General features: G+C 42.5%; 1 protein-coding gene across 1 annotated transcript in view; it reads left to right on the forward strand.

The window, feature by feature from the left end:
* Positions 1-17,980, forward strand: part of LOC140201024 (protocadherin Fat 4-like) — a 37,489-nt gene that overhangs the window by 3,332 nt on the left and 16,177 nt on the right. The window contains exons 2-4 of the mRNA XM_072264660.1: positions 4,809-7,171; positions 12,568-14,922; positions 15,331-15,464. Coding sequence (XP_072120761.1) covers positions 4,809-7,171; positions 12,568-14,922; positions 15,331-15,464 — 4,852 coding nt within the window. The remainder of the gene's footprint in view (positions 1-4,808; positions 7,172-12,567; positions 14,923-15,330; positions 15,465-17,980) is intronic.

A 17,980-nucleotide genomic window follows, 5' to 3' on the forward strand; every position in this document is an offset into this window, starting at 1 on the left:
GGGGACCAATATCCTGGCAGGGAGATTAGCGGGGGCTGCGGAGGTGACTTTAAACTAGAATGGTTGGGGGGTAGGAATCAAATTAAAGAGGCTAGGCGTGAGGAGGTTAGTTCACCACAGGGGGATGGGAACCAGTGCAGAGAGGCAGAGGGGTGTAAAGTGAGGGTAGAAACAAAAAGTACTATGGAGAAAAGTAAAAGTGGCAGGCCGACAAATCCAGGGCAAGCATTAAAAAGGGCCACTTTTCAGCATAATTGTATAAGGGCTAAGAGAGTTGTAAAAGAGCACCTGAAGGCTTTGTGTGTCAATGCAAGGAGCATTCGTAATAAGGTGGATGAATTGAAAGTGCAGATTGTTATTAATGATTATGATATAGTTGGGATCACAGAGACATGGCTCCAGGGTGACCAGGGATGGGAGCTCAACGTTCATGGATATTCAATATTCAGGAGGGATAGACATGAAGGAAGGGGAGGTGGGGTGGCGTTGCTGGTTAAAGAAGAGATTAACGCAATAGAAAGGAAGGACATAAGCCGGGAAGATGTGGAATCGATATGGGTAGAGCTGCGTAACACTAAGGGGCAGAAGACGCTGGTGGGAGTTGTTTACAGGCCACCTAACAGTAGTAGTGAGGTCGGAGATGGTATTAAACAGGAAATTAGAAATGTGTGCAATAAAGGAACAGCAGTTATAATGGGTGACTTCAATCTACATGTAGATTGGGTGAACCAAATTGGTAAAGGTGGTGAGGAAGAGGATTTCTTGGAATGTATGCGGGATGGTTTTTTGAACCAACATGTCGAGGAACCGACTAGAGAGCAGGCTATTCTGGACTGGGTTTTGAGCAATGAGGAAGGGTTAATTAGCAATCTTGTCGTGAGAGGCCCCTTGCGTAAGAGTGACCATAATATGGTGGAATTCTTCATTAAGATGGAGAGTGACATAGTTTATTCAGAAAGAAAGGTTCTGAACTTAAAGAGGGGTAACTTTGAAGGTATGAGACGTGAATTAGCTAAGATAGACTGGCAAATGACACTTAAAGGATTGACGGTGGATATGCAATGGCAAGCATTTAAAGGTTGCATGGATGAACTGCAACAAATGTTCATCCCAGTTTGGCAAAAGAATAAATCAAGGAAGGTAGTGCACCCGTGGCTGACAAGAGAAATTAGGGATAGTATCAATTCCAAAGAAGCAGCATACAAATTAGCCAGAGAAAGTGGCTCACCTGAGGACTGGGAGAAATTCAGAGTTCAGCAGAGGAGGACAAAGGGCTTAATTAGGCAGGGGAAAAAAGATTATGAGAGAAAACTGGCAGGCAACATAAAAACGGACTGTAAAAGCTTTTATAGATATGTAAAAAGGAAAAGACTGGTAAAGACAAATGTAGGTCCCCTGCAGGCAGAAACAGATGAATTGATTATGGGGAGCAAGTACATTACGACTAATTGAATAATTACTTTGGTTCTGTCTTCACTAAGGAGGACATAAATAATCTTCCAGAAATAGTAGGGGACAGAGGGTCCAGTGAGATGGAGGAACTGAGCGAAATACATGTTAGTAGGGAAGTGGTGTTAGGTAAATTGAAGGGATTGAAGGCAGATAAATCCCCAGGGCCGGATGGTCTGCATCCCAGGGTGCTTAAGGAAGTAGCCCAAGAAATAGTGGATGCATTAGTGATAATTTTTCAAAACTCGTTAGATTCTGGACTAGTTCCTGAGGATTGGAGGGTGGCTAATGTAACTCCACTTTTTAAAAAAAGAGGGAGAGAGAAACCGGGGAATTATAGACCGGTTAGCCTAACGTCGGTGGTGGGGAAACTGCTGGAGTCAGTTATCAAGGATGTGATAACAGCACATTTGGAAAGCGGTGAAATGATCGGACAAAGTCAGCATGGATTTGTGAAAGAAAAATCATGTCTGACGAATCTCATAGAATTTTTTGAGGATGTAACTAGCAGAGTGGATAGGGGAGAACCAGTGGATGTGGTATATTTGGATTTTCAGAAGGCTTTTGACAACAGGAGATTAGTGTGCAAACTTAAAGCACACGGTATTGGAGGTAAGGTATTGGTGTGGGTGGAGAGTTGGTTAGCAGACAGGAAGCAAAGAGTGGGAATAAACGGGACCTTTTCAGAATGGCAGGCGGTGACTAGTGCGGTACCGCAAGGCTCAGTGCTGGGACCCCAGTTGTTTACAATATATATTAATGACTTGGATGAGGGAATTAAATGCAGCATCTCCAAGTTTGCGGATGACACGAATCTGGGTGGCAGTGTTAGCTGTGAGGAAGATGCTAAGAGGATGCACGGTGACTTGGATAGGTTGGGTGAGTGGGCAAATTCATGGCAGATGCAATTTAATGTGGATAAATGTGAAGTTATCCACTTTGCTGGCAAAAATAGGAAAACAGATTATTATCTGAATGGTGGCCGATTAGGAAAAGGGGAGGTGCAACGTGACCTGGGTGTCATTATACACCAGTCATTGAAAGTGGGCATGCAGGTACAGCAGGCGGTGAAAAAGGCGAATGGTATGCTGGCATTTATACCGAGAGGATTTGAGTACAGGAGCAGGGAGGTACTGCTGCAGTTGTACAAGGCCTTGGTGAGACCACACCTGGAGTATTGTGTGCAGTCTTGGTCCCCTAATCTGAGGAAAGACATCCTTGCCATAGAGGGAGTACAGAGAAGGTTCACCAGATTGATTCCTGGGATGGCAGGACTTTCATATGAAGAAAGACTGGATGAACTGGGCTTGTACTCGTTGGAATTTAGAAGATTGAGGGGGGATCTGATTGAAACGTGTAAGATCCTAAGGGGATTGGACAGGCTAGATGCAGGAAGATTGTTCCCGTTGTTGAGGAAGTCCAGAACGAGGGCTCACAGTTTGAGGATAGAGGGGAAGCCTTTTAGGACCGAGATGAGGAAAAACTTCTTCACACAGAGAGTGGTGAATCTGTGGAATTCTCTGCCACAGGAAACAGTTGAGGCCAGTTCATTGGCTATATTTAAGAGGGAGTTAGATATGGCCCTTGTGGCTTCGGGGGTCAGGGGGTATGGAGGGAAGGCTGGGGCGGTGTTCTGAGTTGGATGATCAGCCATGATCATAATAAATGGCGGTGCAGGCTCGAAGGGCCGAATGACCTACTCCTGCACCTATTTTCTATGTTTCTATGTTTCTAAAACTGCTATCAACTGTGAACTCACAGAAACCGCAAGAGCCCAAAGTACCACCTTCTACAGTACGGAGAAGTCTTGTAGGAAATGGTCTCCATGGAAGAGTTGCTGCCAAAAAGCCATTCCTCCGAAGTGGAAACAAAGCCAAGAGTCTCGCCAACGCACAAAAACACAAGCACTGGGGTGCTGATCAATGGCAGCAAGTACTCTGGGCTGACGAGTCAAAATTTAACAATTTTAGCTCAGATAGAAATCAGTTTGTCAGTGGAAGAGCTGGAGAGCGCTACATGGATGATTGTCTACAGCCAGAAAAGAAGCTCGCCCAAGGTTCCCTGCAGGTTTAAGGCTGTATTTCTGCAGATGGAGTTGGTAATCTAGTCAGAGTTATTCAAATTCTCAATGCTGAGAAGTACAAGCAGATTCTCATCCATCACGCAATCGGTGGCGTCCGATCTGTCCCATCTTCATTCTGCTGTAGGACAATAACCCCAAACACACGACCAAGATCATAAGGAACTATCTTCAGTGAAAATGAAGAACAAGGGATTCTGCAACGGTTGGTATGGCCTCCACAGAGCCCTGATCTCAACGTCATCGAGGCTGTGAGGCATTACCTGGATATACAGGAGTAAGTGAGACAGCCAATGTCTGATGTTGAATTGTGGCAAGTTCTCCCAGATGCTTGGATCAACCTATCAGCCCATATTTTTATAAAACTGCACGGCACTATACCTAAGAGAACTGATGCAATATGAAATATAAAAGGTAGACACATCAAATATTGATTTTATTTAGTTTTTACTGTTTATTGCTTTTTATGATAAATTCTTTGATATTTAGAAACTTTTCATTTATATAAATATTGAAAATTGCTTTGGTCTGTTGGAAAGTGCGACAGGATTGTTCAATGAGTATTAACAGGTGGCAGTGTTTGTAATATCACGATGTAACACTCTACATGTAGCATGCATTTAATTAGAAACTCTGCAAAAGGACTTATGTAGTTAACTTTAATCACTTTCCAAAGGGTTTTTTTTCTTTACAATTTATCTGCAACAGATTCACTGTGCCGTAATTGTTGAAACCGTGGTTCTGGGGATAAATACCCGTAAAAGTCTGAAAGGTCTGAAATACTAAAAGCAATTTCGACTGTGCAGTAATAAATACAACGGCCGAGCGCCAAATTAACGACTTATTGCTTTAAGAAATGAGCTGACTTCCAATTGGGCAGATATGAGCGCTACCTTGTCAACCAATCAGAAGCTAAGATGTGACTGGTGATCTGCACAGCCCCCTTCATACCCAGCTGCCTTCGCGTAAAATCAGACGCCGTGAAAACGGCAGAGCCAGCAGTAACAGAGCATTTACTTGTTTCAGGACCGGAGACAATTCGATTCCTTTCTAACCGGAGACAATATGAGAGCATTTCAATAGAAACAGAAGAGTAAATTTGGTAAAAGGTACAGATATTTTTTGCATGAATTTATCCGTTATAATTGAAACCGCAATAAAAAAAGATTTTGCATCCGGGCGAAACCATTGGAATGATTTCTCCTGGAAATGAGAGATAATATAAACTGGCTATTGAAATACCAACTGCTTTGCTCTTTGTTCTGTCGTTGGAATCTAGCTTCTGGGCAGATTCGTTACTCTATTCCCGAGGAATTACAGCTGGGTGCCTTTGTTGGGAATATCGCAATTGATTTGGGGTTAGATTTAAAGCAGCTACCGTCTAGAAGATTGCGGGTGGCGCCCAGTGCGAAGAGTCGGTATGTTGACGTAAATTTGGAGAATGGAATTTTATTTGTGAATGAAAGAATCGACCGGGAACAACTTTGCGGGCCGAGCACTGAATGCGTTTTAACATTCAACGTTGTGCTTGAAAATCCCCTCGCTCTGCACCAGGTGGAAATTGAGATTCTCGATGTAAATGACAATGCTCCCAGTTTCCCTAAAAGCCAGATACGCCTGGAAATGTCAGAGATTATGGCACCGGGAGCGAGATTTCCCCTTGAAGCTGCGCACGATCCGGATATTGGAACTAACTCCTTACAGACATACCAGCTCCTTCCCAATGATTACTTTGTTCTTGATGCAGAGCTACGAGATGGTATAAGGAAGTTCCCGTTATTGGTGCTGCAAAAGGCTTTGGACAGAGAAAGGATATCGACCCATCAGATAACTCTAGTTGCCGTAGACGGCGGAGTCCCTGTGAAATCGGGCACGGCCCAGGCAACAATAACGGTGAACGATGCGAATGACAACTCTCCTGTTTTCCAGCAGTCGGTTTATAAGGTCAATATTTTGGAATCGGCTCCCACAGGAACACTGCTTATCACGGTAAATGCCACTGATTTGGACGATGGTCGAAATGCAGAGATAATATACGCCCTCAGCAGCCATAATTCAGCTGAGGTTCGCGACTTAGTTAGCGTGAACTCCAAAACTGGTGAAATCAGACTGAAAGGACCGTTGGACTATGAACAGCAAAGAACATTTATGATTAATATTCAAGCAATCGATAATGGTCATCCCACGATGTCCCAACACTGTGATGTGCTGGTGGATGTAATGGACGTGAATGACAACGCTCCCGAGCTGACCTTCACATCCAGTGCAAATGCCGTAGCAGAAAATGCTGCAGTGGGAACTATTGTCGCCCTTATCAGCGCAGAAGATAAGGATTCTGGGCAAAATGGGCAAGTACAATGTCAAATTCCGAGTAAACTTCCCTTTAAGTTAGATTCGTCCATAACTAACAGTTGGATATTGCTTATACAGCGTTCGCTGGATCGCGAAACTACCTCGAGTTATGACATCACTCTAACTTGCATGGACACAGGGAGCCCTGCCCTCACATCTAAGGAAACGATCCATGTGGAAGTCTCAGATGTAAATGATAATGCCCCAAGCTTTACACAGCCTACATACACGGCAAATATCATGGAAAACAACGCCATTGGGAATTCCATATTCTCTCTGAACGCATTCGATCCAGACTCGGCACAGAATTCCCGCTTGAACTTTACTATCCTGAATTCATCCGCAGCTTCGTATGTCTCCATCAACTCGCAGAGTGGTGTGATATTTGCTCGGAGATCCTTTGACTACGAGCAGTTAAAAAACTTTCAGATATACATTAGGGTTCAGGATTCTGGAGTCCCACCCCTCGCCGGTAACGCTACAATCAATGTTAATATCCTTGATCAGAACGATAATCCCCCGGTGATTGTGCATCCTGTGCCCGAGTATGGGTCAACCGTAATGGAGACAATAAGTAGGTTTGCTGAACCTGGATATCTCGTTGCCAAGGTCTCGGCTACTGACGCCGATACTGGTCAGAATGCTCGGCTGTCTTACCAGATTTTTCAGGCTACCAATCGTGATCTTTTCACTATTTCAGCAGACACCGGTGAAATTTGGACTATCAGAGCGATTCAGAGCAAGGATGCTTCTAACCAAAGACTTGAGATTGTCGTAAAAGATAACGGAACGCCCTCACTTTCAGCCGCAGTAACCATAGTGATATATGTGTCAGGAAGTGAAACGATCTCCAGCTCCACCAGCTTAAACAACGATCGTGAGTTCTCTCCCAAACGAAATCTTTACTTAGTCATAGCGTTAGGGTCTATGTCTATAATTTTCCTCGTAATTTTAATTATTCTTGCTATTATAGTTCATAATAATAGAAACGGAATGGAATGCCAATACAATGTTTGTTACTGTTTGGAAACAAGCAACTTTCTAAATGGGACCCAAAAAGCCAGTAGAAGCCTTCAGATACCTCCGAACTATGTCGAGGTATTCGGAGGTGATCCACTTTCCCAGAGTTTCCGTTACGAGTCGTGTTCGACTTTGCAGACCATGAAGAGAGACTTTGCAACCCCGCACGGACCATCTTCATCTGTTCCCTGCAGCCAAAAGAAATCCATAGTGAAAGAAGACCCTGGCATGTTAAACTCTGAAGTCTACAGTTGCAAAACAAAGAACGAGGTGAGCTACTTCGCAAAGAAAAAATAGTTTTGGAATCTAGGGCGAATGCGCTTAAGGGGCCAGCATTATTATCTAGGTCTAAGCATTTTGTGCATAGTGGTTTTGAACCAAATGCCTAATTTCCATATATTCCTTTTAATCTATTTGAATTCTTGCAACATTAAATATATTGAAATCGCATTACTGCACCAGGTCCCGGAAGCTCACGTGATTCTGTAAAGAATTGCTATCTCAATTGACGTTTATCGTAGTGGTCTGTGTGAGGTAAAACTTGTCTATATTCCCTACACTTTATATTTTCACTATCGTGCAAAAACTGCGAGTAAACTGGTGAACATCCTTGTTCTGAGCGCTTCCGTTGAAAGCAGCAGTTTTCCCCAGATTCCGACGATCGCCACGTGTTTCAAATCTGGCGGGTGGGGGCGTGGAGGCACGTAGGTGCTGCAAAGCGTAAATACTGTACGTAATGCAAAAATTACTGCGACATCTCAGAAGCGAGAACCAAGGCTGCACGTTTCCAGCCGTTAACCTTAAATCCGAATTCGATGTAAGTTGATCAGTCTGTAAATTTATATTTGGTTTTCTCTTCGGCGGTGCTGCTTGACAAGATGAGTATTTCAATACATTTTGGTTCCTTAATTCCTATCTAAATTATCCACAGTACCTTATCTGCTACAAATGAGCCTAGACCTTCCGTACTAGGCCTTATGGAACTCTCTATGCTCAGGGAGTTACCAGTTTAATGCAAGAGAATATATTCCAACAAGATTCTGAATACCTCCTTCTTATTGGTGAAGGGCTACGGAGAGCTCCCAAAGCCCACAGAATCAAAATATACGGTCTCTTATCAAAGCCAATGTATGCATGCGGCAATTTCAAATGTTGCTGATACATAGAGAGGTATGACTTAGTAGGGCATGGGACGTTGCCGTGCAGTTCCTGCCTAGTTCATTTACATTCCTTTATTGGCCAGGTCTGGGAGAAAGTTGAGTTAGGCTAGCGAATTCCGCGGTGGAATGAATTTTCCGTACTGCTAATCAGGATGAAGGTTTTGCTTTGAATGGTATTGAGTGTTATGTGTAATGACACAGTTAGATATTCGGGTAGATTTTAAATATTCAAGCAAAAAACTGATTTGTGGCTTTCAATTTTCAGAAGGCTAGAGGAACAACAAAAATCCATCATAACTATAGCACTTAAGTTGTCAAATCAGTATTTTGTGAAAATGCGAATAGAAACATAGAAACATAGAAAATAGGTGCAGGAGTAGGCCATTCGGCCCTTCGAGCCTGCACCACCGTTCAGTATGATCATGGCTGATCAACCAACTCAGAACCCTGTACCTGCCTTCCCCCCATACCCCCTGATCCCCGTAGCCACAAGGGCCATATCTAATTCCCTCTTAAATATAGCCAAAGAACTGGCCTCAACTGTTTCCTGTGGCAGAGAATTCCACAGATTCACCACTGTCTGTGTGAAGAAGCTTTTCCTAATCTCGGTCCTAAAAGGCTACCCCTTTATCCTCAAACTGTGACCCCTCGTTCTGGACTTCCCCAACATCGGGAACAATCTTCCTGCATCTCACCTGTCCAATCGCTTTAGGATTTTATACGTTTCAATAAGATCCCCCCTCAATCTTCTAACTTCCAGAGAGTATAAGCCTAGCCGATCCAGTCTTTCATCATATGAAAGTCCTGCCATCCCAGGAATCAATCTGGTGAACTTTCTTTGTACCCCCTCTATGGCAAGATTGTCTTTCCTCAGATTAGGGGACTAAAACTGCACACAATACTCCAGGTGTGGTCTCACCAAAGCCTTGTACAACTGCAGTAGTATCTCCCTGCTCCTGTACTCGAATCCTCTTGCTATGAATGCCGGCATACCATTCGCCTTTTTCACTGCCCACTCTCAATGACTGGTGTATAATGACACCCGGGTCTCGTTGCACCTCCCCTTTTCCTAATCGGCCACCATTCAGATAATAATCTGTTTTCCTGTTTTTGCCACCAAAATGGATAACCTCACATTTATCCACATTAAATTGCATCTGCCATGAATTTGCCCACTCACCTAACCTATCCAAGTCACCCTCCAGCCTCTTAGCATCCTCCTCACAGCTAACACTGCTGCCCAGCTTCGTGTCATTCGCAAACTTGGAGATGCTGTACTTAATTCCCTCGTCTAAGTCATTAATATATATTCTAAACAACTGGGGTCCCAGCACTGAGCCCTGCGGTACCCCACTAGTCACTGCATGTGACATCAATGATGGCACCGTGACTTAACTCGAGGAGAAGTGGTTGCTCAGGACGGGAAATGGAAAGCAATTCTGCTATATAGGAGTGCTTCCTAAGTTACAAGTCAAAGCAACAGTATTCTGTGGAGCTTCTTTCATGTGAGTATGGATAGCTTGCCTATTTAGAGAATGTTGAATATAAATTTGCATCGTGTGGTCAATAACAAACTTTCCCAATTATAATACTATGCTGGAACATAGCTTACGAAGTGTCCGAGATGGAAGCGTATACTCAGAACCCTAAGGAATTACTGAAGAGATGCTTTGCTTTACAGATTAGCAGAAAGTTATGATTTTTTGTATAGTGCTGTAGGTGTCATCGGTAAGGCTAGTGTTACCCATCCGACGAGGCCTTTAGGAAAGTGGCAAAGAGACATCATTATAAAGCAATGAGGTGGTGGATCTCCTGCAAAGTTACTGCAGAAGAAATTCCAAGAATTCCATTTAGGAGCAGTGAAACAATTGTGATTTATGATTCCTAGTCAAAGCTAAACGTATAACAAGGATGAAAGCAGAGAATATTAAAGTACTCCAAAGAATATTGATTTTTGAGTTACTAGCGAAGTATTCTACAAGTTACTATTCTATTCATTTCGCTAAAAGGAAGACACTTAATGGATTGCATTATGCATTACATTTTGAACACAGTCAATCACTCCAGCTTTTGTTTTTGGAGTGCGTTTGCATGCTGTGCGTTTACATGATCAGAATCTGTATCAGAAGCAGGTTTAATATCGCCGGCATACGTCGTGAAATTTGTTAACTTTACAATACATGATAGCACATGATAAATATAGAAAAAAAGCTGAATTACAGCAAGTATATACGTGTATACTAAAAGGTTAACTTTAAGTAAGTATTGCAAAACAGAAATAAAAGAACGAGTGAGGTAATGTTCATGGGTTCAATGTCTATTTACAAATTGGATGGCAGAGGGGAAAATGTTCCTGAAACGCTGAATATGTGCTTTCAGGCTTCTGTACCTCTTTCTTGATGGTAACAATGAGAAAAGGGCATGATGGACACCGCTTTTCTGTGGCAGCACTCCCTGAACTTGTCTTGGATACTACACAAGGTTGTACGCATGATGGAGTTGACTAATGTAAACACTTCCAGCAGTTTACTTCGATCCTATGCAGTAACCCCCACCAACACTTCCGCCCTCCCTCCATACCAGACGGTGATGCTGCCTGTTAGAATCCTCTCCACGGTAGAAGTTTTCGAGTATTTCAGGTGATAAACTAAATTTCCTCAAACTCCTAATAAAATATAGCCGTAGTCTTGCCTCCTGTATAGCTGCATCGATATGTTGTGACCAGGATAGATCCTTAGAGATGTTGACACCCAGGAACTAGCAATTGCTCACTCTCTCCACTTCTGATTCCTCTGTGAGTATTGGTTCATGTTTCCTCGTCTTACTCTTTCGGATGTGCACAATCAGCTCTTTGGTCTTATTGTCAATGTGTGCAAGGTTGTTGCTGTGACACCACTCAGCCAACTGGTATATCTCCCTCCTGTGCGCCCGCTGTTACCATCTGAGATTCTGCCAACATGGTTGTATGATCAGCACTGGAACCATGCCTAGCCACACAGTCATGGGTATAGAGAGAGCGGATCAGTGCGCTAAGCACGCATCTCTGAGATGCGCAGTGTTGATTGTCAGTGAGGTGGAGATGTTATTACCAATCCACACAGATTGTGGTCTTCACAATCACTTTGAATGATGCGAATGACAAATCTCCTGTATTCTCGTAGTTGCTGTAATCAGGTCACTATGCTCTAATCAGCTTCCATAGTATCTCCCATTATTACGTTAAACGCCATTAATTGGATGCTGGCCCGAATGGAGAGAAAACTTCTGCCCTCAGCAGTCATAACTCAGATGAAATTCGCGAAGTAGATGGCGTGAATTCGAAAACTGAGGAATTAAAATTGCAAGATCTGCTGGTCTATGAACCAGAGAAAGTTAAAGTACCTTAATGACTATTGGTTTTTGCCTCAGTAGAGCGGCGTCTATCGACTAAGTTTCCATTCATTTCTTTAGTAACAGCAATAGATCACATTTGATATTAGGACTAAACAGAGACTTAATGCTAGGCATAGTGGAATTCTGGCTGACATTTTACGAAGAGGCAAAAAATATTAGCTTTTGCTTTACGTAACGACAACCGGGAGCATTTCATTGATAACATTTAAATTATGAAAAGCTATAGACAAACAAATTTACTCGGCAATTTATTATGGACAGAAACATATTTTGGCTATATAAATATTCGTTTAAAACTGCTGCAAAGAGAGATTTTTCATCCTGGTAAAGGAATTTTACCAGGATGGTAAAGGAATCTTCTTTTTCTTTTATTTTATTTGGTTGGCGTTGACAGGGTTCTATAAGAATTAATTAGCAGGTGCCCACCATTGTAAACCCATGATGTAACAAATATATATGGATCCCGCATGTCATTTGATTATCAGCAAGAGGAGTCGCTTGATTGAATTTGATTGCGATCCTCGGGGTTTTATCTCGTGGTTGTCATTTAAGATATTCACTGTGTCATAGTTTCTGAAATGACAATCAAGGACTGAAATGTCCGCAAAAATCAAAATAATCTGGAATGCTGAAACAAATTTCAATTGTACACTATTAAATGTAAGCAGTTGCGCCAAATTGAGCACTTCTTGCTTTAAGAAATCAGATGAATTCCAATTGGTCCGATATGAATACTGCATTATCGACCAATCAGAAGCTGAGGTGTGACTGGTGATCCGCACAGCCCCCTTCAGTACCCAGCCTCTATGGCTTAGGCTCAGACGCCGTGAAAACTGTATAGCAAGCAGCACCGGAGTATTTATACACAGTTTGTTTCAAATTGGAGACGACGTAAGAACATTTCAATGCAGATAACAGAGAATATCGTAAAAAGGGGGCTGGTGTTTTCTGCATCGCAAATTATCATTTGCCTAAATCGCTGCTAAAAGGCTTTGTCTCTGGTCGAAACTATTGGAATGATTTCTCCTGGAAATGAGAGATAATATACACTGGTTGGTGAAATATCAGCTGTTTTGCTGTTTGTTTGCCCATTTGGATTTTGTTCGTGGCCAGATTCGTTATTCTGTTCCCGAGGAATTACAAGTAGGTGCTTTTATTGGGAATATCGTGCTTGATTTGGGGTTAAATTTAAAACAGCTGTCGACTCGCAGATTACGGGTGGCGCCCAGTCCGAGGAAGCGGTATGTTGACGTCAGTTTGGAGAATGGGATTTTATTTGTGAATGAAAGAATCGACCGGGAGCAACTTTGCGGGCCAAGCACCGAATGCGTTTTATCATTCAACATTGTGCTTGAAAATCCCCTCGGTCTGTACCAGGTGGAAGTGGAGATTCTCGATGTAAATGATAACGCTCCCAATTTTCCTGAAAGCCAGACCGGACTGGAAATCTCAGAGATTATGGCACCGGGAGCGCGATTCGCTCTCGAGGCCGCGCAAGATCCGGACATTGGAACTAATTCCTTGCAGACATATCATCTCATCCCCAATGAATATTTCATTGTCGACGTACAAGTACACGATGGTATAGGGAAGTTCCCAGTATTGGTATTGCAAAGGGCATTGGACAGAGAAACGATATCGACCCATAGGTTAACGCTACTTGCTGAAGACGGCGGGGTCCCTGCGAAATCTGGCACAGCCCAGGTAACAGTCACAGTGAACGATGCTAATGACAACTCTCCTGTGTTCTCCCAGTCGGTTTATAAGGTCAATCTGCTGGAATCAGCTCCCATAGGAACTCTGATTATTACGTTAAACGCCACTGATTTGGACGATGGCCCGAATGGAGAGATAACGTACTCCCTCAGCAGCCATAATTCAGCTGCGGTTCGCGAATTAGTTGGTGTGAATTCCAAAACTGGTGAAATCAAACTAAAAGGACCGTTGGACTATGAGAAAAGCAGAGCACTTATGATTAATCTGCGAGCAGTCGATAACGGCCCTTACCCAATGCCCCAGCACTGTGATGTGTTTGTGGGTGTCACCGATGTTAATGACAACGCTCCAGAGCTGTCAGTGACGTCCCTGTCAAATGCCGTGGCAGAAAATGCTCCAGTGGGAACCATTATCTCCCTCCTCAGTGCGGAAGATAAGGATTCTGGGCAAAATGGGCATGTCGAATGTCGAATTCCGAATAATCTTCCCTTTAAGTTAGATTCCCCTGTGAAAAACAATTGGAAACTCTTTGTACAGCATGCGCTGGATCATGAAACTACCTCCAGGTATGACATTACGGTGTCTTGCACAGATGCAGGGCGTCCACCCCTCACAGCTAAGGAAATTATCCAGGTGGAAGTTTCAGATGTAAATGATAATGCGCCAAGATTTACACAACCTGTATACACGGTAAATGTTATGGAGAACAACGTTATTGGGGACTCCATATTCTCCCTGACAGCTTTCGATCCAGACACAGGACAGAATTCCCGATTGAACTTTACTATCCTGGATTCATCCGTAGCTTCGTATGTCTCCATTAACTCGCAGAGTGGTGTCATATATGCTCAGAGATCCTTTAACTACGAGCAGTTAAAAAACTTCCAGATATACATTAGGGTTCAGGATTCCGGTGTCCCACCCCGCGCCAGTAACGCTACTGTTAATTTTGTTATCCTTGATCAGAATGATAACGCCCCGGTGATTATACATCCTTTACCGGAGTACGGATCAACAGTAATGGAGACAATATCCAGGTTTGCTGAACCTGGATATCTTGTGGTCAAGGTCTCTGCTACTGATGCCGACGCTGGTCAGAATGCCCATCTGTCTTACCACATTTTTCAAGCTACGCATCCCGATCTGTTCACGATTTCTGCAGACTCTGGTGATATTTGGACTATCCGTGGTATACGAAGTAAGGATGCTACAAAACAACGGCTGGTGATTGTCGTAAAAGATAAGGGAACACCCCCACTATCAGCCACGGTAACCATAGCAATATCTGTGACAGGAAGTCAAAAGATCCCCAGTGCCACCAGCTTAAGCAAAGATCGCGAGTTCTCCCCTAAACTGAACCTTTACTTAGTTATCGCATTAGGAACGACATCTATCGTTTTCCTCATAATTTTAATTATCCTTGCTATTAAAGTTCATAATAACAGTAACGGAATTAGATGCCAATATAATGTCTGTTACTGTTTGGAAACAAGGAACTTAAATGGAACTCAAAAAGCTCGCAGAAGCCTTCAGATACCGCCTAACTATGTTGAGGTATTCGGAGGAGATCCACTTTCTCAGAGCTACCGTTACGAGTCATGTTCAACTTTGCGGTCAGTGAAGAGGGAATTCCCGACACCCCACAAGCGTGGAGCGTCTACAGATATTCCCTATGCACAGCAGAAACCTCTTGGGAAAGGAAGTGCAGGAATGGTAAACTCTGAAATCTACAGCTGCAATACGCGTAATGAGGTGAGTTAATTCGCAAAATAAAGTAAATCGTTTTGATTTTCTGGCCATTGCATATCCTGGGACTGCTTGAACTCTCCGTCAAAGTATTATTGGTTCATGTTTCGCAACCCTACTTGTCGTGCATATTTTTTATTTAAGTGTTCCGAATTCTGTTGGATTGTATGTAATTCCAACGCGTTGCTCCACAAAGTTCTGGAAGCCCACAGGCTTCTCTCAAGTGAGGTTAATCGCAGTCCTTGGTGGGGGGGGGGGGTGCGAGGGAGATTAAACTGCTCCACATTTACTACACTCATACTTTAGATCTGTTGGCAAAACCCAGGAGCATACCGCTGAGCGTAACTTACTGTGAGCACATCATTGGAGAGTAACAGTTCTTCTCGGTTTTTTAAAGTCACTTGTATTTAAAAGCTGAAGGAAATAATCATGTCGCCGCTGAAAAGCGGAAATCGAAACGAGCTTGATGTACAGAAATTACAGCAACATCTGTGGAGCGAGAATCAAGCGTCAACGTTTCGTTCGATGACCTTAAATCGAACCTTGATGTAGGGTGATCATTCCGGAATACTATGTTTCAGTTTGTCTCCATCAGGGCTGCTTGAGATGATCAGTATCTCAAAATATTTTGGATTATTATTTAGGATCTAAACTATGTATTGAATCTAAATTATCTGCTACTGAGCCGGAGAGTCAATTTTGACAATAATTAACTCTGCATATATTATCGGCGTTACATAATCAGTCTAAGAGAGATTGTTCCAACAAGACGCTGATTGCCTCCTTTTTAGTGGCTAAAGTGTACCGAAAGCGCTCAAACACCATAGAAGCCAAATATGCATCTTGTGACAGCCAACGTATGTATAGCTCATTCACAAGTTTCTAAGAAATAGTGAGGTATATTTTAGCAATACAAGGGATCTTGTCATGCTGTTATTTCCTTCTGCATTCACATTTCTTTATTAGAGTCATAGCTCCATAGAAAAATAGAGGACAGAAACAGTTCCTTCGGCCCGTTTTCCAGGTCGAGACCATTTAAACTACCACCTCCCATCGAACTGCACCGGGACCATAGCCTATTATCCAGATACCTATTCAAACTTCAAACGTTGATTTCGTCCTCGCATCCTGCACTTGTGCTGGCAGCTCATTCAATACTCACAATCTTCTGAATGCAGCAGTTTACCCCCATTTTCCCCTTAAACTTTTCACATATCGCTCTTAACCCATGAACTCTGGTTGTAGTCCCACCCCAAACTCAATGGAAAAAACCTGCTTGCATGTACCCTTTCTATATCCCTTCATTAGTTTGTACAGCGCTAGCAAATCTTCTCTCAACCTTCTACGTTCTGAGGAATAGAGTCCCAACCTATTCAATCTTTCTTTATAACCCAGGTCCTCCAGACCTGGAAACATCCTTGTAAACTTTCTCTGAACTCTTTCAAACTTATTTGCATCTTTCCTGTCGGCAGGTGACCAGACCTTCACACAATACTCCAAAATAGGCCTCACCGATGTCTTACACAACAATTATCCAGATCTGAGAGAGAACTGGGAGAAATATCAGTGAATTATTCCAGTGCATTCTGTGACGGACTGAATAAATATTTAAGGCATTTTATGTACTGCTAATCAGAATGAAGGCTTTGAATGAATGGTTTTGAGTATTCCGGGTGATTTTATATTTACATATTCGAGTACTTGTAAAATATTTAAGCATTGTGTTGAGCTTGTTCCAAATAAGTACGGACTATCTACTATCTGACGAATGTTAAATACAAATTAACATCGTGTGGTCAACAGCGAACATTCACGCACATAATAATGAGCTGCTTTTTTCGGAAGTCTTCGAGATGAAAAATTCCACGCCAATTCCCAAACAACTAATTAATTAATTAATTAATTGAGATATGGTTTGATTTGGGGATTAACCTTCTTCGATATCAACGTTGTGATTCTTTGTATCCTGGATATGGGTGTTACATGCAAGGCTAATGTTTCTCTCATCCATGTTGCCCTTGGAGAAGAAGTGAGGAGACACCTCCACGAATCAGTGAGTCCGTTGTGTTGAGACAGCTCCCGTAAACTTATTGCGTAAAAGTTCGAAGGTTTAGGTCCAGGATTAGTGAAGGAAATGTGATATATAATTCCCAGTCAAAGTTAAAGGTAGAACAGGAATGAAACCAGAGCATATTAAAGTACATAGGAGAATATTGAATTTCGAGTCAGTGGAGTGGCATTGTACAGGTTACCTCCATTCAGTTCTGCAGTGATAGTCTTCGATGTCGTCAGATATCGGGACAGGAAAGGGATTTAATTATAGACATGATGGCATTCCAATTTACATTTAAAACAACGCCGGTTTCATTAGCCTTTGCTTCATCAGAAGACCATAGGGAGTACATACATGGAAACCTTCACATTATGAAAAGCTATTATTAATATTCAACTTGCAGTTCTATATTTGTTTTTGGTTGGGTCTGTATAAAGGAAGGTGTGCGAAATAATTCTATGAGTATTAACTATTAGCTGGCAACAACTCTAAAAGATGATAAAAATATATACATAGAACATTTCTATAATTAGATTCTCAGCAAGAGCGGATACTTTTTTGAATTTTATTTGTTCCTGAAGATATTTTCCAACAGTTGATCTTAAGGTATTTACTGCACTGAGTATGTGAAACTATGATTCGGAAGCCAAGTTTCTGTAAAACTCTGAATCATCTAGAATGCTGAAATTAATTTCAATTGTGCACTCTTAAATGTAACAACTCTGCGCCAAATGGAATATCACTTGCTTTAAGAAATTAGCTGAATTCTAATTGGCCAGATATGAAAGCTGCATCGTTCACCAATCAGAAGCTGAGCTGCAAGTGGTGATCCGCACAGCCCCCTTCAACACGCAGCCGCCATCACGTATGATCAGACGCCGTAAAAACAGGATACCAGGCAGCACCGGAGGATTTACACACGGCTCGTTTCGAATTGGAGAAAAATGAGAAAATAGCAATCCAAAAAATAGAGGAAATATAAAAGACGTAAAATATTTTCTGCATCGCATT

Source organism: Mobula birostris, chromosome 7 (assembly GCF_030028105.1).
Source record: "Mobula birostris isolate sMobBir1 chromosome 7, sMobBir1.hap1, whole genome shotgun sequence".
NCBI lineage: Eukaryota > Metazoa > Chordata > Chondrichthyes > Myliobatiformes > Myliobatidae > Mobula > Mobula birostris.